Source organism: Crinia signifera, chromosome 1, assembly GCF_055691185.1.
Source record: "Crinia signifera chromosome 1, ASM5569118v1, whole genome shotgun sequence".
Classification (NCBI taxonomy): domain Eukaryota; kingdom Metazoa; phylum Chordata; class Amphibia; order Anura; family Myobatrachidae; genus Crinia; species Crinia signifera.
The window spans coordinates 207,062,245-207,088,449 of NC_139217.1; the positions used below are offsets into that span (position 1 = coordinate 207,062,245).

General features: G+C 45.7%; 1 protein-coding gene across 1 annotated transcript in view; it reads right to left on the reverse strand.

Annotated features, from left to right (window-relative positions):
- Positions 1-2,764: 2,764 nt before the first annotated feature.
- Positions 2,765-26,205, reverse strand: part of LOC146067960 (uncharacterized) — a 55,124-nt gene continuing 31,683 nt past the window's right edge. The window contains exon 4 of the mRNA XM_083179212.1: positions 2,765-3,088. Within this exon, the coding sequence (XP_083035338.1) occupies positions 2,971-3,088 (118 nt within the window). The 3' untranslated portion in view covers positions 2,765-2,970. The remainder of the gene's footprint in view (positions 3,089-26,205) is intronic.

The window sequence follows — 26,205 nt, forward strand, 5'->3', positions numbered from 1 at the left end:
CTTCCCGACACATGGCATAAATGTACGTCATGGGTTAAAACTGTCACCGCGTCTATAGACGCGGTGACAGTTTGGAGATGTCTGCTGTCCCTGACAGCAGACATCCCCCCTCGCCGCCCGGGGGGGGCAGGGGTGCCCCCCCCGGTCGGCGATCGCTGTGATTGGCTGTTCAAATCTGAACAGCCATTCACAGCGTTTCCTGTGTTACCGGCGGCTAAGCCGCTCGGTAACACAGAAAACGGTGGTGATCGGTGCAGCACCGATCACCACCGAGCGGCAGCACCCCCCTCCCACCCGCCGGGCACTCACCCGGCAGCAGCAGCAGCTCCCCCGGCTCCACCGCTACGTCCGGAGCGCACGCTGCGCTCCCCTCCTCCCCCCTCCCCCCCGCAGCAGCAGCAGCAGCAGCAGCAGCATCATGCTGCTGCTGGAAAAGTTAAAAATAAAATAAAATGAAAAATAATGTGCAAATGTGTATATATATATATATACACACACATATATATATATATATATATATATGTGTGTGTATATATATGTATATATATGTATATATATATATATATATATATATATATATACACACATATATATATATATATATGTGTGTGTGTGTGTGTGCGTATACCGCACCGATCACCAACGATCGCCAGCCCCCCCCCCCTCCCACCCGGCAGCCCCCCTCCCTCCCACCCACCCGGCTGCCGCAGCGCCAGCACCCCTCCCACCCCCCCGCCAGCCGCAGCGCCAGCCCCCCTCCCAAAGCTGGTGACCAAAATGGGGTCACTTGTGGGGGGGTTCCACTGTATTGGTGCTTCGGGGGTCTTGCTAATGCGACATAGCACCCGCCATTCATTCCACCACCAAAAATCACTCCTTCCCTTCTGAGTCCTGCCATGCACCCAACTGGTATTTTTTGGTCACATGTGAGGCATTGCCGTACCCGGGAGAAATTGGGGCACAGATTTTGGGGTGCTTTGTCTCCTTCATTCCTTGTGAAAATTAAAAATTTTGAGCCAGAACTGCATTTTTGTGTAAAAAAATAAATTTTTTTACACAAAAATGCAGATCTGGCTCAAAATTTTTCATTTTCACAAGGAATGAAGGAGACAAAGCACCCCAAAATCTGTGCCCCAATTTCTCCCGGGTACGGCAATGCCTCACATGTGACCAAAAAATACCAGTTGGGTGCATGGCAGGACTCAGAAGGGAAGGAGTGATTTTTGGATTTTGCAGCACAGATTCTGGTTGAATGACCCCCGAAACACCCATACAGTGGAACCCCCCCACAAGTGACCCCATTTTGCAAACTACACCCCTCAGGGAATTCATCTAGGGGTATAGAGTACATTTCAAACCCCCCGGGGTTTCACCAATTTTGATACAACTGAGCTGTGAAAATGAAAAATTATTTTTTTTCATTTTCACTGCCCAGTTGTACCACAATTGGTGAAACCCCTGGGGGTTTGAAATGTACACTATACCCCTAGATGAATTCCCTGAGGGGTGTAGTTTGCTAAATGGGGTCACTTGTGGGGGGGTTCCTAACTTTTAGCATCTTATGGTGCCTAGAAACCTACATGGTGCCTAAAAAATAATCTCATAAAAAGGAGGCTCCAAAATCAAGTAGGTGCTCCTTCTATTATGAAGCCGGTGGTTTGGTCACCGTGCACACTAGGGCCACATATAGGATATTTATGAAAACCAAAGAATTGGGGGAATCAATTTTTAGTCACATTTCTCTAGTAAAATCTACTGTGTTCCTTAGAAAAATGTATTAAAATTGAAAATCCGAAAAAAAAATGAAATTTTGAAATTTCACCTACACTTTGTTTTAATTCCTGTGAAACACCTAAAGGGTTAACAAACTTCCAAAATGCTGTTTTGAATACTGTGAGGGGTGCAGTTTTTGAAATGGCATCATTTATGGGGGTGTCTCACATACAAGTCCCTCAAAGTCACATCAGAACTGAACTGGTCCCTAAAAAAATCAGTGTTTGAAATTTTCTTGAAAATTTGAGAATTTGCTAGTCATATTTGAAGCCTCCTAGTGTCCAAAAAAATGAAAAGGAGGTTGAAATAATAATTGCAACATAAAGTAAACATATGGTCTTTGTTAGTTATTAACTATTTTGAGTGGTATGATTATTTGTCTCACAAGCAGAAAATGTGACATTTTGCATATTGCTAAATTTTCCATTTTTTCACGATATTTTGGTATTTTTCACAAAAAAACACAGACTGTATCGACCCAAATTTACCACTAACTTGAAGTACAATGTGTCACGAGAAAACAATCTCAAAATCACTGGGATAAGTAAAAGCAAAAAAAAGTTATCCCCACTTAAGTGAGACATGTCAGATTTGAAAAAAATGGCTCTGTCAGGAACGGAAAACTAGCTCTGTCAGGAAGGGGTTAAATAAAATTTAAAATTATAATTTTTTATTTTTTTCCCAAAGTGCAGATTCTATTTTGGAAGACTTTCACGTAGCACACCACCGATTATCTGGAATTCGATGGTCTGGAACCTTAGACTGCGGAAGGGAGTTAGCTTGCGGCAGATTTTGATCATAATAACGATGGAGAAATGATCTGCAGTGTATGGGAAAAGATCTACAATCTGATCTGCGAGCTCAATTAAAACATTCAGTGCAATTACAACTCACAAAAGAAATGTAGAAAATCTGCAAACGCCCTATTAATAAAACGCAACGGGTGCGAATTAAATAAACAAAACGAGAAGGCAGCCAATGGGGAAACAGACGTCCCTTAGCAGCATCCGACAATGGTAACAGAACAGATTGGAATGGATTTGGAACAACAGGAGCGCAATCAATCAGGAGTTTAATAAGTTTGTCATATTTTGGTTCCAGAAGAGAACGTGTGCCTAACACATGTATGAACCTTTCCCCAAAGCACGTCGCTCCCTCACTCGCAGTACTGCTGCTACATACCAGCAATGACACAACTCACAAGTAGCGGACGTACATTGGAATGCAAGCACACGTTTTCAGGGTAAAATGCTTCTGCGTCACTGATTGGTATTTCTTTCTGGAAGGATTGCTATAATGTGAAGCACGGTCTGATCTGCGTTACAATGATTAAAAAAATTTTAAAATAACACCGCAAAACAGCATCAATTGATCATAAAATCTATAGAAAGCATAATGTACCCTAATGGTGCCTACACACGTTGCAATCCCTGGGCATTTTCTAAGCGATCTCACCAGATTGATCCGCCATAGCGATAGCTCATCGCTATCACCCCGGCGATTAATATACAGCATGCTGGATAAATCTATTCAACCACCAGGGTCCCTGGGGTCTAACTCAAACTAAAAACATAAATTCCAAACGTAACTCACTTCATTGTTACCAGGATAGGAGAATTCAAATCAGCGAATCCTACACTAATTTATACTGTAAGTGACTCCAGGGGGGACTAATGCAAATGTAATATAATGCATAGGTACTTATATGTTAGTTGGGCACCCACTAAGCTATTTGCTTAGTGGGCTATTCTGCGTAGGAAAATCGCATCGCATGGCCATTTTAAGGGCCGCGCGGTGCAATGCTCCTTTGTAATTTATTCACTGCTCTCTTAGCCCCGGGGGATCGCATCTACCGCAGAATCGCATGCGATTTTATAGGGTGTGCAATGCCATTAAATGAGCTACACAATAATATCATTGTATGATATACAATGATGTTTTAGGCACCCCACCACTATCCACGCCACCCCGAAGCGTGGCGAGCGGTGGCGGAACGCATCCTCCGACCTTTTCATACCCCCACTATCCACGTCGAGCCGAATCGTGGCGAGTGGACGCGGAATATATGTAAAGTAATCCGCATGTGCTCGCCACGCTTCGGGATCGGTGACTCGCTGTGCTCGACACACTATATAAAATCAACTCAACGCCGACGTGGCTAGTGGTGGTATGAAAAGGTCGGAGGACACGTACCGCTGCGCTCGCCACGCTTCGGGGTGGTGTGGATAGTGGGGGGGGGGGGGGGGGGGGGGGGGGTGGGGTGCCTAAAACCACATTGTATGTCATACAATGCTATTGTATAGCTAATGTAATGGCATCGTACACCCTATAAAATCGCATGCGATTTTACGGGAGGTGCGATGCGATGCGATCCCCCGGGTCTAAGAGAGCAGTGAATAAATTACATAGGAAAATCGCATTGCATCGCCCTTAAAATGGCCCATGCGATGCGATATTCCTAAGTTACCTTATGTATGCTAATTGGGCGCCCAACTAACATATAAGTGCCAATGCATATAATGTTAGCGCTTATATAAATAACATTAATGCAGGTGACTCATCAGCAGCACTGACTGGCAGGAATAGGTTTTACTGTATTCACACACTTTGTGGTTATGGTAGGACAATCGCCCCATTGCTGTATATACAGTAGCAGGGTTATAGTGACACCTGGAGGCCAGAGGCGACACTACATTAATAGTGTTTAACCAGTAAATTGAAAAGGAAGAGTTCTATTTAATCTTACACTACTATTCGTTAAGAGTTAATGCACAGTATTTATAATAAGGAGATTTTTGTAAGAACTTACCATTCGAACCCCTTTCTCTGTGTCCAGTCCGGTGACACAGCTCACGATGGGATGTAGGAGGGTCCGCCAGGAGCCAGGCACCTATGCTTCTAATTCTTTGGAAGCAGGCTCCTCCCTACTGCATCCCATAATGCCTCAGTTAAACTTCAACAGCACACTAGGATACACAACTCAGTACAATGCCTGAACATCACATATGCGACTTATAACACATAACATGGCAACCATGAACGGTACAACTTACTGAGCGTTAGGGAGGGATCGCTGTGTCACCGGACTGGACTCAGAGAAAGGGGTTTGAATGGTAAGTTCTTAAATCCCCTTTTCTCTTTCGTCCAGTCCGGTGACACAGCTCACAATGGGACTTTCACGAGCAGTCCTTTGGGAGGGTACACTCAGACTGCCAGTTCTCATCACTACCGGTCCAAATGAAGCGTCCTCCGACACGAACTCATGAAACCTGTAGAATTTTGTAAAAGGTGTGAACAGAGGACCAGGTGGCTGCCCTGCACAGCTGCTCAGCTGTGGCCCCATGCCTCACCGCCCATGAAGAAGCAACTGACCTTGTAGTATGGGCGTTTATGCGAGATGGCACAGGCCTACCTGCCTTACAGTAGGCAAACGCAATAATTGATCTCAACCAGCGGGCTATAGTCTGATTTGAAGCAGGCCACCCAATCTTATGTACATCGTACAAAACCAACAGCAAATCTGATTTGCGAACATCCTTTACTTTACTGATATAGATTCGCAATGCGCGAACCACATCCAACTTTTTCAAACTGTCCCTATTCCTCGTTCCCTCAGGCGGGGGAAAAACTGGGAGCACAATGTCCTGATTCAAATGAAAAGAGGAAACCACTTTAGGTTAAAATTTTGGTACTGTCCTGAGCACCGCCCTGTCATCGTGAAAAATAAAAAATGGTGACTTGCAAGACAAGGCACCCAATTCTGACACAAGCCTAGCCGAAGCAATGGCCAATAAAAAAGTAAGCTTCCAGGTAAGGTACTTGAGATCAGCCGATCTCAGTGGCTCGAAAGGAGGTTTCTGCAGCATGGACAGAACAAGAGACAAGTCCCATGGTGCAACCGGCTGCCTGTAAGGAGGCTTAATCCTGGCCACACCCTGCAAAAACGTTTGTACCTCCGGCAGCAGAGCCACTCTCTTTTGAAAGAAAATGGAAAGTGCAGAAATTTGCACCTTCAGAGACTGCAAACTTAACCCCGACGACAGGCCATCCTGTAGGAACTCCAGTAGCCTCGCTACCTTAAACCTGGAGGTATGAACTCTCTGCCTTTCACACCATCTGATGTAGATCCTCCACACCCTGTGGTAATTGGCCGCAGACACCGGTTTTCTGGCCCTTAGCATGGTCTGTATGACCTCTTCTGAAAACCCCTTTTTTCTCTCAACAAGGAGGATTCATACGCCACGCCGTCAAATTTAGACGAGCTAGGTCCTGGTGCAGAAACGGTCCTTGGCTTAGCAAGTCACCACGATTCCGTAGATAATCTCAGTATGTCTGAGTACCATGACCTCCTGTGCAAATCTGGTGCAACCAGAATGGCCGATACTCTCTGGTTCTTTATCCTCTTCAACACCCTCGAGATCACTGGGAACAGAGGGAAGATGTAGACCAGATTGAAAGACCAAGGAATTGTCATGGCATCCACCGCCCAAGCCAACGGATCCCTTGACCGGGAACAAAATCTCGGCACTTGACAATTGGTCCTGGACGCCATAAGATCTATGTCTGGCAGTCCCCATCTGTCTACCCCCTCCAGCAGGTCCGCCCTGCTGAGATACTCCGCCTCCACATTCCGGATCCCCGGAGTGAAAACGTCTGACAGTGCTGGAAACTGAACCTCCGCCCAGGTGAAGATTCTCACAATCTCTGCCATCGCCATCTTGCTCCGAGTACTGCCCTGGTGATTTAAGTATGCCACCATAGTGGCATTGTCGGATTGTACTCGTACTGGCAAACCCCTCTTGCCCCCAGTAGCCTGCTTGATAATGGCTTCCAGCTCCGAGCCAAACAATAACTCCCCCTTAAAAGGCAAGTTTTCAAGGGACTTCTTAGACTCACTATCAGCTTCCCAAGCCTTGAGCCAAAGAGCCCTTCTAGCAGACACTGAGGTTACAGACACTCTGGACGCCATTTTAGCTCCTTCCTCACCAGCCTCACAAACATACTCTGTGGCAGATCTCAATTTCTCTGCCAGAATAAAAGCCTCTGAATTTTGGTGGAGCAGCCCAGCCAGCTCCTCCGCCCACTTAATCATGGCTTTTGTGACCCAAGCAGACGCGATAATGGGTCTCAAGGTATAACCCACGCCTTCAAAAATAGCCTTCAAGCAGCCTTCCACTTTTTTGTCCACAGGGTCCTTAAAGGCAGCACCCCCCTGGACCGGCAAGGCAGTGGCTTTAGACAGTCTAGCAACTGATGCATCCACTAATGGGGCTTTCTCCCACAATTTGGTATGTTCCTCTGGCAAAGGGTACATATTAGCGAGGGGGCCTGGTTTGGCTGAGCACAGAGTAGGCAGCAGTTTCTCTTCGCTCCCCCGTACATCCTGAAATTTATCCTGTTTTGCTGTCACCAAAGTCCTTGGCCTCAACAACGGGTGTGAGACATCACTCCCATTATCCTATCACCCTGCTGAGCTGTTTTTGGGACTATTTGGCTGCTGGTTTGGGATTATATACAGTCGCGGCCTGCTTCTCTGCTAAGATCCGTATGACGTCGGTCTCCTACTACACTAACAGTATTCTGCCTGCCGCCTCATCGCTGGGTGCTTTGTCAGGCGGGGTGAGAAGTGGCGGTGGCTCTCCGTACCTTTGAGCGGTGGAAGCGGGAAGCTGCCTCCTCTGGGGCGCAATGCCGCGGTCCGCGCCATCTTGTGCTTGGGGCTGAGGCCTCCACGTTTGCCCTGCATCGTGTGTTTAAGATCTGCAGTGACGGTCTTCTATCCTCTGCTGGTCTCCTGCTGTGCCACAACATAGCCTTGACTGAAGCGGTGAGTATTACCTACATCCGCCATTTTCTCTGACTGGTCTCTTCACCATCATTTTGGTGGCTGGAGCTGGGAGCTTTTAGCTGGATTCTCCCCACTACTTCAACGGCTGGCAGTCCTTTATTTGTACTTAGTGGCGTGCTAGCCGCACCTAATTTATTCTCTGCTACATATACTGCCTATAGCTGGTCTTTCTGTACCTCCTGTCTATGATTATGGAACCATCTGCAAATGCTATCCTGCGTGCGCTCCATGCCTCATCTGCCCGACTCCTGCAACTGGACAGGATTCGGAGTGATATTCTAACCTCTCCTATTCATCCCACTCCTATTCATCCTGGACACTGCGATGTTATTGATAATGGAGATACTTATGTGATGTATGCTATGAAGGCTCTGCCTGCACCTATTTCAGATTCTATCCTGGCTATATCTACACCTGTCGTTGTGCCGGAAATCAAGGACATTAGCTGATACTCTCATGCACACTGATTGTGCTGCTACTTCCCTATATCCTCCTTATTTGTCGCTGGTGACTGTGATGAAAGCCTGGACTGTATCCACATATAACTGTACACTGTCCTTTGTTTAGCTGTTATTTTTTCCATATACCTGCTGGTGTACTTCTTAGGCTCGCCATGTTTTCTAAGGACACTAAGAGCTGGCCAGATTAATGTTTTTGGAAATATCCTGTAACTGTCATCTTAACCCTGCTTGTATAAGTTATATTCTGTGAGTTTACATGCATCTTTATTGCTGAGCGAGATACCTTACTTTGCTTCAGGAGATTGTTGGATTCAATATAGCTGTTTTTAGGTCCATGCGTCTATGGCCCTCACTATATCCTTCTTTTGGTATTCTCTGTTTAGTAATTTTTGTGATGGGGAAGGAAATAAATATCCTGCCCTTCCTTAGGGTCATATCCTTATAGCCCTCGATATATATCCTGCTCTTAATTTACAATTTGGGGGGGGGGGGGTGTTAGTTTATATGTGGGTGGGTATAGATTAGACTTAGGTTTAGTAGTATAGTTAGTAGGCTAGGGGGGGGGATTAGAATGGGTATAGAGGTAATAGTGTTACGCGTTTATAGGGCTCCAGGTACACCTAAGTTGGGGGTGGGTAGTACAGGGTGGGGGGTTATGTGGGAGGTTTGTTTTGGGTCCTTGCGAGGTTTTCTTTTGTTATCTTATTTTTTTTAAATTAGGATTATGGGTCTTTATCTACATTGTCGGTGATGTTTTTGTTGGATGTTTATTATATGATATACATTCATGGTGTCACACGCCGCCGTCCGGTATCTCCAGTACCCGGACGGTCGGCGGATGGAGAGCGGGGCTGTGAGGCTGGTGACGCTGCTCGGCAGCGTTCCAAGCCTCCCTCTCAGTCCGGGCGTTGCTAGGCAACGTCCCCGAACTTCCGCCCAGCAGCAGCACTCGCACGGCGCGCCTGACGTCATGCAGGCGGCGCCAATTTTGAATAAGAAGCCGACGTCTGCTGGGCACAGACGCCGGTTATAGCGTCTCCATACGCCTGCCCGGTCCCTGGCTCATCCCAGCGCTGCCCTATTTCCTGGATCCCTTCCAAGAGATCTCCTGTCTCCCTGCCTGTCTCAGCTGGATGTCAGCTTCTCAGCGTTTTCTCCAGTGACCTGTTCAGCTCCGCTGTAGGTCACCCGGGGTCAAGTAAGTGCTCCTTTGGAGCCTGGTTTATTTCTGTGGAGCCGCCGAGCTCCTTTTCTCTTATCAGGCTGTGCCCATATTGGTTCCGCTCCCTTGCTGGGGCATTGGACCTGCTCCGCCGTAGGCCTAATTCAGAACATTATTCTTTCTGTCTTTTACCCTTGCTCTGGCCAACGCTTTCCTTTTCCTATCTGTCCTAGGCAGGGCCTTCCCTACCTATCCACTCCGGTTTGGGGTTTTGGGGATTCGCTATCTAGCATTGTATTGTATTCTTTTGGAGATTCCCCGTCAAGTTCTCCTTGTGTCTGCGACTGGGTCGTATTCCCGTTATTGGCCTGGTGCCGGCAGACAGGGGTTGTCTTTCAGTTAGGCCCGGTAGTTAGTATTTCCTTTTGAGTTACCCCTGACGATCACTTCTCCTTTGTCCATTCATAGACCTAGCTGCATCGGGGTTGGAGCGGGCTTAATTCGCTCCTTCGAACGCGGCGGCCACAGGTGAAGCATAGTTCACGCAGGGATTGGTCATCTGCCCGGGGTACTCAACAGAGTTAGTATAGTGTTCGCTGTGGCCGTCCTAACCGGCGGTCCCGGCTGCGGGCTCACGCCTGATCTCCCGTTCCCTGTTCCAGGTTACCAACACACTGTGCCTAGCGGCAAGCATAACACATGGTGCTTCATGTTGTGATATGTGATATATCCATGTAAATGTGCCTCCTCCTACTTCACTGTTTCCATGGACCTGGATGGCGCCTCCGGGTACTGGATGCATAGTGTGTTTATCTATATCCTGAAGGGTTGGCACTTACATATATGTCAAAAGTATACTTTGCTTATCTCTACCAATGTACATCCTGATTACTGCATATCTCCTGTACGCACCGTATCCTACTTAGCCGTCTGTAATATTAATATCAATGTTTGTCTTTTTCTTTTCTCTTCAAAAATTTAATAAAAATTACCCAATTTAAAAAAAAAGGGTACATATTAGCATACCTTTTTGCCATCAACAATCTTTTATCAGGAGTCTTTCCTGCCTCATTTAAAAGAGATGACATTCCCTCATCAGAGGGAAAACACACAGGGTCCCTGCGACTCTTTTTCAACCCACAAGAGACAGGAGTCTTTTCCTCCTCTGCAAGATTCAAAGTCTGCTTAACAGCCACAATCAAATCCTCAATGCCTGAAGTTAAAGCCTCAGTTTCATCACTCATGTCCCAACTCCAGTTCTCCTCACACCCACCATCATCATCATCCAAATCCTGTATAATTGGAGGTGTAGACACAGGGTGCCTAAGCACACTCTTATCAGAGGATTTTGTAAACTGCTCCATCAGGGCAGTCATCTTATGAACTCCCTGGGCAGTATCCTGCATAGCCTGCAGCAAAATGGGGTCCCCCTGAGCCGGGGTAAGTGACCCCCCAGACACCTGAGACGAAGTAAAGTGGCCAGGAGACCCTATCAAGGAATCCTTCTGCCTATTCAAAGCCTCAGTAAGAGCATTCATAGACCTGCCCAGCGCCAAAGCCCAAGCAGGTTCAGCTATCTCCGCTCTGGGAGTGCGTGACCCACAGGGAACAGCCTCACAGGATGGGCATAAATCCCCCTGATCCTCATGTTCACATGTAAATTTAGCATCACACTTTTTACAGTAAATAAACATGTCCAACGCTCCCTCCTCCACAGCACAATGCAAATGAACAGGCACCGCACAGAGCAATGTATCAGTGTACTTATCTGAGCTGTAATCCTGTCAACGATCAGCGAGGGAAACGCTTCTGTGAAGAGACTGCAGACTGTGTAAAAATCACCCTGTCAGCTCCGTAGCACGGTGAAAAAGGCGCCAGGGCAGGAAGAGACCAAGTCTCTGCATCAGCGGGGAGACCAAACCATATGGTACTTTCTCCCCCTTCCGCCGCTCCCGCAGATGTCTCTCTCACCTCCTTGTACCTCCCTCCATGGGACCACAATGGAGTTGTCCAGCAGCGCCGGACTCCTGTAAGGGACTTCACTTCCCTGGCGGGATTTCTGTCCCTAAACCCTTCAAGATGGTGGGCGCCATCGCGGGGGGTCCGTCCCCCAAGATCCCCTTCTGCAAGGAGCCGGTTAGGACACCCCCGGGGCGCAGGAAAGTCTCTATCCTAGAGAGACTAAGCACTGTGCAGAGGGAATAAAAAGGTGTCCCTCCACATCCTACAGTAGGACCCACCATAGCTTGTTGGAATAGACTTAGGAAACTTTCCTGTGTTTCATCTCAAACCTCTCCCCTCACCCCATTGTTTGATAACCCTAGGTTTCCCCCTGGAGTTGCTAGCTCAGTATTTGATACTTGGAAACAGCATGGAGTCCAGCTGCTGGATGGGAATAAGGTGATGTCCTTCCCTGCCTTGCAGGACAAGTGGGGATTACCCTCTTCAGAGATTTGGAGATATCTCCAACTTAAGCACTACGCGCAGGGGAGGGAGGTACGTGGGGCTGCTAGCAGAGCTTTGACGCCCTTTGAGAGTATGTGCCTTGCATCATCGCGCCCGGCGCATTTCCTGTCGAGGGGCTATGACTTCTTAATAGAGCATAAGTATACTGCACTCCCTGCTTACGCCCAAGCCTGGAATAGGGACCTTTCTACTGATAAAGACGATGAGACCTGGACAAAAATGTTTCAGGCTACATTTGTCAGCTCCTTTAGTTACTCCGTAATTGAAACTCAGTTCAAGGTTCTCTCTCGCTGGTATAGATGCCCCCTCACAATAGCGAAAATGTTTCCTGGCACATCTAACACCTGCTGGAGATGCAATGAAGAGGTTGGCTCTCCTCTTCATATATGGTGGGAATGTAGATTGCTTCGTCCTTTTTGGGACCAAGTTCTGTCTATTACAAAGTCTATAGTGGGTAAAGAAGTACCTACTACTTCCTCGTTTTGGTTACTTAATTTGTATCCTGGATCAGTGAGATCATATAAAAAATCCCTCCTAAAATTTTTGAATGGTGCCGCGAAAGCTGTCATACCGGTACGCTGGCGATCTACATCTCCTCCCACGATTAAAGAATGGTTTGCTCGTATAGATTTGTATATGACAATGGAGGATTTGAGAGTGCCTCCTGAACGTACCCAGGAGTTACTGCAATATGGTTCCCGTGGATGGAATTTAAGTCTTCACAGGTCTTCTCAGCTAGTAATAATTGATAGAAGGAAAAACTTTTACAAACACCAACCGCACTCCCCCCCCCCTCCCCATATCTTCCTTTCTTAACTACTATTCCCCTCTCTCCTTTTCTTCCTTTCCTTTCTCTTGTTGTTTATCTTTATTGCCATTTTTATGTAATGTATATCCCAGAGGTGTGATACGTGTATGATTCAAATCATTTAGACTCAGTTGATTTGTCATTGTATACCATTTTATTATTAAGCCTTCACTACATTTGATTCGTAATTTCTGGCTAGTTGTTCACATTACCAATGGATGCTATATTCTTGTTACATTTTCAAAAATCAATAAACATATATTGCAAAAAAAAAAAAAGGTGTCCCTCTGCACACAGAGAGCTGACAGGACGCGCTTCTGTCAGCCTCTGCTGCGCCTCAGTGTGTATGCACTTCTGTGAGAAGCGACACACTGGCAAACCTGCTCTAGCTAGTGCATTAATAAAATAACAAAAAACCTAACTATTCTGAAAAAAATCCAAAGAAAAAAGCGCAGCTGCAAAGCATAGCACCCACTCCTGTGGGCACCTAAAACTAACTGGGGCATTATGGGATGCAGTAGGGAGGAGCCTGCTCCCAAAGAATTAGAAGCATAGGTGCCTGGCTCCTGGCGGACCCTCCTACATCCTCCCATCGTGAGCTGTGTCACCGGACTGTTTCACCGTTACAGGTCCAGAGTCTGCATTTACGCTCATAGCTTACATTTTAATGAAAATTTAAAAGCGAGGTGTGGATTTTAAATCAGAGCCGGCTCTAGCCTAGTCTGCACAGACCTGGGGAAGGGGAGAGGGTGAAAAAATATGGTTTGTCACAAGGGTGACATAGGCAGAACAAAAAGGGTTTTTGGGGCACACTTTTTAAAATGATAATGAATGGAAAGTATTTAAAATTTAACTTTTAATGAAAAACTACTACTAAAATATCAGTACGTATGAAATAACATTTCAAATATGAACTCTAAACATGATGCATAACAAGAATAAAGATCACAATTTGAACATTTGGTGGCGAATAATGTTTAAGTACACTGGCGTGAGAAAATACTGGGGAATCCTGTAATGGATTCTATGTACCAGGCAAAATGGCCGCTCACAAACAATATGTTGCATTGGGGTGTACTTGACGCATAACACTATCCCCCTTCGGAAGGATCAATGTGGATAAATAAGGCGGACTGACTTGACTGGGTTCTTAATAGAAGGAGAGAGAACAGAGTGTTAAAGGGTAGATAGCTCCCTTGACCAAGTGTTTTTCTGCAATCCGGTGTATTACAGTTCCGGGTATTCCCCGTCGGTCACCCCTACGGGTACTGGCCCGGCCAAACACTGCTTAGCTTCTGAGTTCGGTATGAGAATCAGGCGTGCCAGTGAAGTATGACCGTAACCACACCATAGGATGAGAGTATAACCTGGTTGTCAGGAGGCTTATATGTGCTTCTGCTTTTTGCTGAAAAGTAACACCATGTCCTTTGTTGCCGATGGCCTTGCAAAGAGACTAGGTGTACCCCAGCAAATGAGAGGGCAGCGTAGAAGGTATAGGGTAAAGTGTGGGTACCGTGAAACCCCTCTTCTGCTACTCACCATCTATCATTTAGACATTGAATGGTGATTGAGAGTGATAGTGGTGTCACGGGAAACCCAGCGGAGTTAAAAGAAGATGGTGAAGGAATGTACCCAAGTCTCCAAGTAGGAGTAGTGAAATTGGTCTTCGTATTGTAGTCACTAAAGACCAAATTACACCCCAGGGAAGATATTCAATGGGTGACAACGCATGAATCTTTGAATACACATGCAGATGGATATACTGTCACCAATATGAAAAAAGAATATTTATTGGTACAGTATATAGTCACAAGATTAATCCGAAGACAATATATGTGCGGTATAATACCATCTGCTTTAATACTGACACTATCAGTGTTGACACGATTGTTGACACTTAGCTCCGACTTCTCAACTTCAACACTCAAAATATGAGTGGGTGTAGTTACCTATACAAATGATGAAATTAGTGTCTAAATGTTCACAAGGTTATTGAAGCAAAATACATGCAGGATATAGCAACCTTGGATACTGTAATAGTACCGGATCAGTGTTGACACAGTTGTCGACACCCAAGAAACATTGATTGTACAGGTATATTAGCTGACCTCAGTTGATATAACAAGACCTGAGTTTTGAGCTGCCAATGTATTAGTGTTGACACGGTTGTCGACACTCAGGGAACATGCACGTTATCAAATTAAACAACCAGGATGTAAATGAGTGTTGTCACCTGTCCGATGGATTGGATTGCAGTGTCTGTATGATCACACGGTTAATAAGACAAAAAAAATGTGGGGTATGGCAGACCCTAGGTGTTTTACTGGTACCGGATCAATGTTGACACGGTTTGTCTACACACAAAAAACATTGGTTATGCAGGTGTGTTAGCTGGCCTCTGCTAATCCTCAGATACTGGGGGTATTATAATGTTTGCATAGTCAGTCAGGTGGTTCCAATAATGGTCAAGCTGTTTGACAGTGGTAATTAGCAGAGTATGAACAGACTGTTTCCCTTTAAGTCAAATCTGCTGGGTAGGTCTGGTCTTAAAGCAAAATAGGGGCAGAGTAACTCTGTCTCAGAAAAAAATCATACAGTGTAGTCAAAAACAGCAGAAACCCATCTTTTAGTATGCGGGTCAGGCTGTTTGCACATTGATTGTCAAGTCAGATTTTGTTAAAGATGCAGGTAGGACTGTAAATAGCAGACAGCAGCTGGTGGCAACTGGGGAGAGTGTCACTCTGGCCGGTCTCCGCTCGGTGAGGTGTCTGAGCTGACCGTGACACGTGAGTCACGGCAGCTGTACACTCTCACTTGGATGGCGAGAGAACCGGGGTGAGACAATCTCAACCCTATGCTTGTGCCGCCGATACCTGATTTCCCGTGGGGGAGACAGAAGAACCGAAGTTTGCTCCCGTTAGCTGGCTGTCTCGTCCTGCAGTCAGTAGAAGGGGGGGGGGGGCGCATGTCAGGGGCGTCTCCTTTGACACGTGTTTCGCTCGAGGGCTTGTTCACAGTGAAGGGGAGGGTGTCACAGAGTGTGCCATTCACAAAATGAAGGATATCCATGAGTACAACACCCTAGTAATACTTAATGCAGTGGAACTTCTAAGATGTCACCGCCACACTTTCATATTGTGTGTGAGTAAACCCACCCAAGCACGAGGAGAATATACAAACTCCACACAGTTAGGGCCATGGTGGAAATGGAACCTATGACCTCAGCGGCACTCCATGGGATTTTTCAGAGTGCTTTTAATATCCCGATGTTTCGGGGTGTGAAAACCCGTTTTCATGGTGTACATAAACGGTTTATGTACACCTTGAAAACTGGGTTTTCACACCCCGATACGTCGGGATATTAACCCCTTCCTGACAGAGCCAGTTTTTGCGTTCCTGACAGAGCCCTTTTTTTCAAATCTGACATGTCTCACTTAAGTGGGGATAACTTTTTTTTGCTTTTACTTATCCCAGTGATTTTGAGATTGTTTTTTCGTGACACATTGTACTTCAAATTAGTGGTAAATTTGGGTCGATACAGTCTGTGTTTTTTTGTGAAAAATACCAAAATGTCGTAAAAAAATGGAAAATTTAGCAATTTGCAAAATGTTAAATTTTCTGCTTGTGAGACAAATAATCATACCACTCAAAATAGTTAATAACTAACATAGACCATATGTCTACTTTATGTTGACATCATTATTTCAACTTCCTTTTAATTTTTTTGGACACTAGGAGGCTTACAATATGAATAGCAAATTCTCAAATTTTCAAGAAAATTTCAAACACTGATTTTTTTAGGGACCAGTTCAGTTCTGATGTGACTTTGAGGGACTTGTATGTGAGACACCCCCATAAATGATACCATTTCAAAAACTGCACCCCTCACAGTATTCAAAACAGCATTTTGGAAGTTTGTTAACCCTTTAGGTGTTTCACAGGAATTAAAACAAAGTGTAGGTGAAATTTCAAAATTTCATTTTTTTTGCAGATTTGCAATTTTAATACATTTTTTCTAAGGAACACAGTACATTTTACTAGAGAAATGTGACTAAAAATTGATTCCCCCAATTCTTTTGTTTTCATAAATATCCTATATGTGGCCCTAGTGTGCACGTTGACCAAACCACAGGCTTCATAATAGAAGGAGCACCTACTTGATTTTGGAGCCTCCTTTTTATGAGATTATTTTTTAGGCACCATGTAGGTTTCTAGGCACCATAAGATGCTAAAAGTTAGGAACCCCCCCACAAGTGACCCCATTTTGCAAACTACACCCCTCAGGGAATTCATCTAGGGGTATAGTGTACATTTCAAACCCCCAGGGGTTTCACCAATTGTGGTACAACTGGGCAGTGAAAATGAAAAATTACATTTTTTACACAAAAATGCAGTTCTGGCTCAAAATTTTTCATTTTCAGAAGGTATGAAGGAGACAAAGCACCCCAAAATCTGTGCCCCAATTTCTCCCGAGTACGGCAATGCCTCACATGTGACCAAAAAATACCATTTGGGTGCATGGCAGGACTCAGAAGGGAAGGAGTGATTTTTGGATTTTGCAGCTCAGATTCTGGTGGAATTTTGGTGGGTGCTATGTCGCATTAGCAAGACCCCCCAAGCACCAATACAGTGGAACCCCCCCACAAGTGACCCCATTTTGTAAACTACACCCCTCAGGGAATTCATCTAGGGGTATAGTGTACATTTCAAACCCCCAGGGGTTTCACCAATTTTGATACAACTGGGCAGTGAAAATGAAAAATTACATTTTTTTACACAAAAATGCAGTTCTGGCTCAAAATTTTTCATTTTCAGAAGGTATGAAGGAGAAAAAGCACCCCAAAATCTGTGCCCCAATTTCTCCCGAGTACGGCAATGCCTCACATGTGACCAAAAAATACCAGTTGGGTGCATGGCAGGACTCAGAAGGGAAGGAGTGATTTTTGGATTTTGCAGCACAGATTTTGGTGGAATGAATGGTGGGTGCTATGTTGCACCAATACAGTGGAACCCCCCCACAAGTCACCCCATTTTGCAAAGTACACCCCTCAGGGAATTCATCTAGGGGTATAGTGTACATTTCAAACCCCCAGGGGTTTCACCAATTTTGATACAAGTGGGCAGTGAAAATGAAAAATTACATTTTTTTACACAAGAATGCAGTTCTGGCTCAAAATTTTTCATTTTCAGAAGGTATGAAGGAGAAAAAGCACCCCAAAATATGTGCCCCAATTTCTCCCGAGTACGGCAATGCCTCACATGTGACCAAAAAATACCAGTTGGGTGCATGGCAGGACTCAGAAGGGAAGGAGTGATTTTTGGATTTTGCAGCTCAGATTCTGGTGGAATTTTGGTGGGTGCTATGTCGCATTAGCAAGACCCCCCAAGCACCAATACAGTGGAACCCCCCCACAAGTGACCCCATTTTGCAAACTACACCCCTCAGGGAATTCATCTAGGGGTATAGTGTACATTTCAAACCCCCAGGGGTTTCACCAATTTTGATACAACTGGGCAGTGAAAATGAAAAATTACATTTTTTTACACAAAAATGCAGTTCTGGCTCAAAATTTTTCATTTTCAGAAGGTATGAAGGAGAAAAAGCACCCCAAAATCTGTGCCCCAATTTCTCCCGAGTACGGCAATGCCTCACATGTGACCAAAAAATACCAGTTGGGTGCATGGCAGGACTCAGAAGGGAAGGAGTGATTTTTGGATTTTGCAGCTCAGATTCTGGTGGAATTTTGGTGGGTGCTATGTCGCATTAGCAAGACCCCCCAAGCACCAATACAGTGGAACCCCCCCACAAGTGACCCCATTTTGCAAACTACACCCCTCAGGGAATTCATCTAGGGGTATAGTGTACATTTCAAACCCCCAGGGGTTTCACCAATTTTGATACAACTGGGCAGTGAAAATGAAAAATTACATTTTTTTACACAAAAATGCCGTTCTGGCTCAAAATTTTTCATTTTCAGAAGGTATGAAGGAGAAAAAGCACCCCAAAATCTGTGCCCCAATTTCTCCCGAGTACGGCAATGCCTCACATGTGACCAAAAAATACCAGTTGGGTGCATGGCAGGACTCAGAAGGGAAGGAGTGATTTTTGGATTTTGCAGCACAGATTTTGGTGGAATGAATGGTGGGTGCTATGTTGCACCAATGCAGTGGAACCCCCCCACAAGTCACCCCATTTTGCAAAGTACACCCCTCAGGGAATTCATCTAGGGGTATAGTGTACATTTCAAACCCCCAGGGGTTTCACCAATTTTGATACAAGTGGGCAGTGAAAATGAAAAATTACATTTTTTTACACAAGAATGCAGTTCTGGCTCAAAATATTTCATTTTCAGAAGGTATGAAGGAGAAAAAGCACCCCAAAATATGTGCCCCAATTTCTCCCGAGTACGGCAATGCCTCACATGTGACCAAAAAATACCAGTTGGGTGCATGGCAGGACTCAGAAGGGAAGGAGTGATTTTTGGATTTTGCAGCTCAGATTCTGGTGGAATTTTGGTGGGTGCTATGTCGCATTAGCAAGACCCCCCAAGCACCAATACAGTGGAACCCCCCCACAAGTGACCCCATTTTGCAAACTACACCCCTCAGGGAATTCATCTAGGGGTATAGTGTACATTTCAAACCCCCAGGGGTTTCACCAATTTTGATACAACTGGGCAGTGAAAATGAAAAATTACATTTTTTTACACAAAAATGCAGTTCTGGCTCAAAATTTTTCATTTTCAGAAGGTATGAAGGAGAAAAAGCACCCCAAAATCTGTGCCCCAATTTCTCCCGAGTACGGCAATGCCTCACATGTGACCAAAAAATACCAGTTGGGTGCATGGCAGGACTCAGAAGGGAAGGAGTGATTTTTGGATTTTGCAGCTCAGATTCTGGTGGAATTTTGGTGGGTGCTATGTCGCATTAGCAAGACCCCCCAAGCACCAATACAGTGGAACCCCCCCACAAGTGACCCCATTTTGCAAACTACACCCCTCAGGGAATTCATCTAGGGGTATAGTGTACATTTCAAACCCCCAGGGGTTTCACCAATTTTGATACAACTGGGCAGTGAAAATGAAAAATTACATTTTTTTTACACAAAAATGCCGTTCTGGCTCAAAATTTTTCATTTTCAGAAGGTATGAAGGAGAAAAAGCACCCCAAAATCTGTGCCCCAATTTCTCCCGAGTACGGCAATGCCTCACATGTGACCAAAAAATACCAGTTGGGTGCATGGCAGGACTCAGAAGGGAAGGAGTGATTTTTGGATTTTGCAGCACAGATTTTGGTGGAATGAATGGTGGGTGCTATGTTGCACCAATACAGTGGAACCCCCCCACAATTCACCCCATTTTGCAAACTACACCCCTCAGGGAATTGATCTAGGGGTATAGTGTACATTTCAAACCCCCAGGGGTTTCACCAATTTTGATACAAGTGGGCAGTGAAAATGAAAAATTACATTTTTTTACACAAAAATGCAGTTCTGGCTCAAATTTTTTCATTTTCAGAAGGAATGAAGGAGACAAAGCACCCCAAAATGTGCCCCAATTTCTCCCGAGTACGGCAATGCCTCATGTGTGACCAAAAAGTGGCAGGACTCAGAAGGGAAGGAGTGATATTTGGATTTTGCAGCACAAATTCTGGTGGAATGATGGTGGGTGCTATGTCGCATTAGCAAGACCCCCAAAGCACCAATACAGTGGAACCCCCCCACAAGTGACCCCATTTTGCAAACTACACCCCTCAGGGAATTCATCTAGGGGTATAGTGTACATTTCAAACCCCCAGGGGTTTCACCAATTTTGATACAAGTGGGCAGTGAAAATGAAAAATTAAATTTTTTTACACAAAAATGCAGTTCTGGCTCAAAATTTTTCATTTTCATAAGGTATGAAGGAGAAAAAGCACCCCAAAATCTGTGCCCCAATTTCTCCCGAGAATGGCAATGCCTCATATGTGACCAAAAAATACCAGTTGGGTGCATGGCAGGACTCAGAAGGGAAGGAGTGATTTTTGGATTTTGCAGCTCAGATTCTGGTGGAATGTTGGTGGGTGCTATGTGGCATTAGCAAGACCCCCGAAGCACGGTGAAATGATGAACCTAATAATCCATAGATGTGTGGTATATTTTAAAACACTCCTTTATACATAGGCCGGGTTTGTCGGGGCAAGTTTCACAGTGGAAAATAGTTTCCTTTCTTATTCCCTTTTTATAGCAAACTTTGCACCTTTTTTGTGTCCTGCCCTTTCTTGCAGTGGAGGGGATTTTGTTCGGAAAATGCTGCCCTGGTACAATACGGGGGCCAGTACTAGAAGTACTGGGGCCCTCTGCCTGCTGGTTCCCAAATACTAGGCCCTTTATGACTTCCTCTTGAAAATGCATAAATGTCCCCCTCTGGCCGGTAGAACGGAATAGCACGTAAGCGTTATACAGTGCCATCTGGATGATATACACGGCCAGCTTCTTGTACCAGATTTTTGTTTTCCGCAGGGCACTGTACGGCTTCAGTACCTGATCTGAAAGATCCACTCCGCCCATGTACCTATTGTAATCCAGGATACAATTAGGTTTTGAGGTGTGGGTACTGGTACCTCGTACAGGGACGGAGGTGGTACTGTCTCCGTGAATTGTTGTCAGTATAAGGACATCCCTCTTGTCCTTATATTTGACCAACAACATATTTTCGGTGCATATTCCCCTGCTTTCACCCCTTCTCATTACTTGGGCAATGTGCGTTTTTGGGAGGCCTCTTTGGTTCTTGCGCACAGTACCGCAAGCTGCTGTACCTCTTGAACCAAGGGCCTTAAACAGGGGGATGCTAGTGTAAAAGTTATCCACATAGAGGTGATAACCTTTATCCAGGAAGGGGTGCACTAAATCCCAGACAATTTTTCCACTAACACCTACGAGGGAGGGGGGGCATTCTGGCGGTTCAATTCTTGAATCCTTCCCTTCATATACCCTAAACCTGTGAGTGTACCCTGAGGTGCTTTCACACAGCTTATACATTTTTATGCCATACCTTGCCCTCTTACTGGGAAGGTACTGGCGGAATTTAACCCTTCCTTTAAAATGTATAAGGGACTCGTCTATGCAAATGAATTTATCTGGGATGTACATCTCTTCAAATTTGGCACTGAAATGATCAATGACCGGCCTGACTTTGAATAGCCGGTCAAAGGTGGGATCATCTCTGGGTGGGCACTGTGCATTATCGTTGTAATGCAAAAATTTAAGGATCGTCTCAAATCGAGCCCGGGGCATGGCCATACGGTAAAATGGGGTGCTGTACAGAACATCTGTACTCCAATATTGCCTAATTTCTGGCTTTTTTACTATGCCCATATGAAACACCAGACCCCAAAACGTCATCATCTCTACTGCATCTACATGGGTCCACCTAGCAAATGATGACGTGGGGTTTTGAGCAATAAACTGCTGGGCATATAAATTAGTTTGGTCCACCATTAAATTTATAAAATCATCAGAGAAAAATAATTTGAAAAAGTCAATTTCTCTGAGACCTGTGGAATCAAATTGGATTCCTGGCATGGCCAAAAACTCAGGAACCTGGGGCTCAAAATTGTCTGGTGGTGGGGTCCATACGAGATCAATTATTGGGGGGGGGGTCTCAGCTGCTCTACGGGGGCGTCTTTGAGGGGGTCCCTCATCACCAGAGGAGGAAGAGGAGCTTAAGGCGAATCCTTCAAATTCCCCGCTTGCATCACTGGCTGTGTCAGAGTCAGAAGCAAGCATGGCATATGCCTCCTCTGCTGAATACATTCTTCTGGGATGACATTTGGGATGACATTTGGGATGCCATTTTTATTTTTGTGTTACTGGTAGTGAAATGTTTCAACACGTGTATAGTGCAGGGGGGGGGGGGGGTACAAACTTTATTTCAACCAGGGGGGTATGTAGTGTGTAGTGTGTATGTAGTGCAGAAAAAAAAAATACTTTATACAAAAAAAAAAAAAATGAAGGGGTTAAAAAAAAAAAAATTGAAGGGGTTAAAAAAAAAAAATTGAAGGGGTTAAAAAAAAAAAAAAAAGGTCCTGCGCCAAAAATTGAGCACAGATGTTGGTCAGTAACGTCCGTCACTGAACAGCGCTCAAAGGCAACAGGAATTTGATCAAAAAAAAAAAAAAAAGATCAACCCTGTGCCGAAAAAGATGATCAGTGATGTACGTCACTGATCAGCGCACAGCGGCCACAGGACACCCCCAAAATCACAGTGTGTGTAAAAAAAAAATAAAAAAAAGACCCCACAGCACACACAAAAAAAAAAAAGGTGATCAGTGATGCGACACTGATTACCAGTGAGGGGCAGCAGGTGCACAACCTTTGGTGCAACTGACAGTGCAACTGGCAGGTATATATATATAAAAAAAAAAACTCTGCACCCCTAAAAAGTTGCTGATCACCTCAGATATAGTGATCAGCACAAAAGGCGGGGGCAGCAGACACAAAATTTAGCACTCTCTATCACTCTCTGTCACTATCTCTCTCTATCTCTCTATCTCTCACTATCTATCACTCTATTACACTGCAGCAGCAGCACTGACAGTTATATATATGAAAAATAACCCCTGCACCCCCAAAAAGTTGCTGGGGGTGCACAAAAGGGGGGCAGCAGACACAAAATATAGCAGTCTCTATCACTCTCTGTCACTATCTCTCTCTATCTCTCTATCTCTCACTATCTATCACTCTATGACACTGCAGCAGCAGCACTGACAGGTATATATATATATATATATAAAATACCCTGCGCCCCCAAAAAGTTGCTGATCAGTTAATTTATACTGATCAGCACAAAAGGGGGGGCAGCAGTCAGTTATATAAAAAATATATAGCACGATCTGTCACTATCTCTCTATCTCTCTATCTCTCTCTCTCTATCTCTCTATCTCTCTATCTATAACTCTATTACACTGCAGCAGCACAAAATATAGCACTTTCTGTCACTAGGCCTCTCTATCTCTCTCTCTCTATCTCTCTCTCTCTCTAACTCGATGACACTGCAGCAGCACAACACAGCACAACACAGCACAGGATGTCACAAGATGAAGCAAGATCCCAAGCAGTGATCAGGTAAGTATTGAGCAAGGTTCTGGTCAGTAAATGGCGACAGCTGGGCACGGTGACCGCACTGCACGCTATTCCAGACCGGAATTGCGTCTGCAGTGTAGTCCCCGTTAGTTTAAACCCCCCTCCATGGCTGTGATTGGTCCGTCGGTCCGACGGACCAATCACGGCCTTTGGGGGCGGGCGGGGTGAGGTGGGGTGACACCAGTGTCACCCTTACACCCCGCGGTGATTGGTGCTGTACTTTACAGCACCAATCACCTCCGATCCCGTGTCACCGGCGAACGTTATTCGCCGGTGACACAGAACAGACTGAACAGCCAATCACAGCGATCGCCGACGGGGGGGCTGCATCGCAGCCCCCCCTGGGCATGCAGGGACATGTCTGCTGTCAGGGACAGCAGACATCGTCCCTCTGTCACTGCGTCTCTAGACGCAGTGACAGTTAGAAGTCATGACGTATATATACGTCATGTGTCGGGAAGTACTTCCCGGCCATGACGTATATATACGTCGAATGTCGGGAAGGGGTTAAAAGCACTTCGAAAAATCCCATGTAGTGCCGCTGCCTGTGTATGCACCAGTGACTACATGATCCTCCAGAAGGCACCCGGGTAATTGCTATCACTTCCAATGAGTGCCAGGCTGACTGGATGAAAATATATATAGTTAGTTACAAATACCAACAGTGGAGGCTATGCCATTGGGGATGAGAGGTCCCATTACAGTTAATTATAGTAATTATTAAGTAGGGTGATAGGCTCCCACACACTGTGGGGGTTATTCCCATTCATTCTTTCTGACAAATTCCTTCTTAGTTGGACAAAATCATGTGCACTGCAGGTGGGGCAGATGTAACATGTGCAGAGAGAGTTAGATTTGGGTGAGTTATTTTGTTTCTGTGCAGGGAAAATACGGACTGCTTTATTTTTACACTGCAATATAGATCTCACTTTGAAGTAAAACCCCACCCAAATCTAATTCTCTCTGCACATGTTACATCTGCCCCACCTGCAGTGCACATGGTTTTGTCCATCTAAGAAAGAATTAACCAAAATAACCTCCTGTGCTACTTCTCCGAGGGGAGAAGATGCATCCAATACCCCCGTGGTCCACCTGGCAGCTCCCCAGGAGGCTCACATGCAATTTTGGAACTTGATGTGACATTTTTTACATTGATTTATCACATGTATAGCAGTGGGGGCAGGAGAATAAAAAAAGAAAAGAAAGAAAACCGTTCAGAAGAATGGGCGAGCACTGATTAGCTCTCTCAGCCAATCAGCAGCCCCCATTCTTTTCAATGTTTTTTTTTTCTTCTTTCAAATCTCCTGCTCGGAGGTCAGACCTGCTGGCACATACGTATGGAGGCACTCGGACACTATACGTCACCGGTGCTAGAACGCACCCGCCATGAGCCCCTGACAGGTCAGATTCCAATTTATCTTATGTTCTGCAGGTCTGACCTCCGACTCTGGTCATACACATGCGATTTGGTATGATTTCTCAGCACAAGGCGGAATCGGGCCCAAATTGCAAATTACTTTCATTGTCATCTAGTGTTCATTTTAGCACCTTGGGTCTTTCAAAACCCCTGCAGTTCCTCCTCCCTGCCTGGGGTGTCGCATGCACTAAGTATCCAGTCACATTGCAGAGTTATATCGCCCTGTATGTATGAGCCGCACGCTCTCATGTAATGTCCTAGAATTGCTGACACATAACCATGATTGTAGGGTGATGTTAGTTAATAGGGACACCGTGAAACTTGTGAGCATACTTAATGCCATCCCATAAACAGGACACTGGAGGGCACAGGGAATTGTCAGGAGCAAACAGCCTCAGCACCAGAGGAATTGATAGACTCTAGCTCGAGGACAGGCTTGTGCCAAGTGTACAGGGACAGAGCAATAAAGCTGGGCTGCAGGAGTACAGGGAGAGGAGATAAAAAGCAGAGCAAGGGGACGTTGAGGTAACGGTTCCCAAGGAGAGTGAGAGGGAAGGCAGCCGTTTTGCATCGCCCGGGGAAAAGAAAGAGGTGACGCAGGAAGAAATACCTGGTGGCGGGGCTCCTGGTCTATCTCCTGCCAAGCTCCGGTGACCGGCGCTCAGGGCTGTAGCGCTGGTCCACCCGGAGGTGTGACACCATTGCGGGCGGTCCCGGAGGCGCGGTCGAGATGGCGTAGGCGGAGTCGGAGGTGCGGCCTACTGGAAACCAGCGAGCAGCCCCGCCCGCTAAAAAGGACGTCGCTGAGACCCTGACACCGGGAGGCAGAGTGGAGGCGCGGCTAGGCCTCCGATGACAGAGGCAATAATAGACAGATTACCTCCCTCGAGAACCGTGAGTGACAGCCAGGGTAGAGAGAGAGGCGCGGCTAGTGACCGGAGTGACAGGGTCAGCGGTACACTCGGCACAGAAGGAAACATTCAACAGCTGATATGCAGAGAGAAGCAGTGACGCACTCAGGGAACCCTCACAGTGAGTAGCCGTGGGAGGGCCTCTAGAGGTCTAAACCCGGCAGCGACAGGGGTACAGCACTAAGCAGCATAGGGACAGGACCCGCATAGCGCGAGGAACAGACTATTACCCCTAAT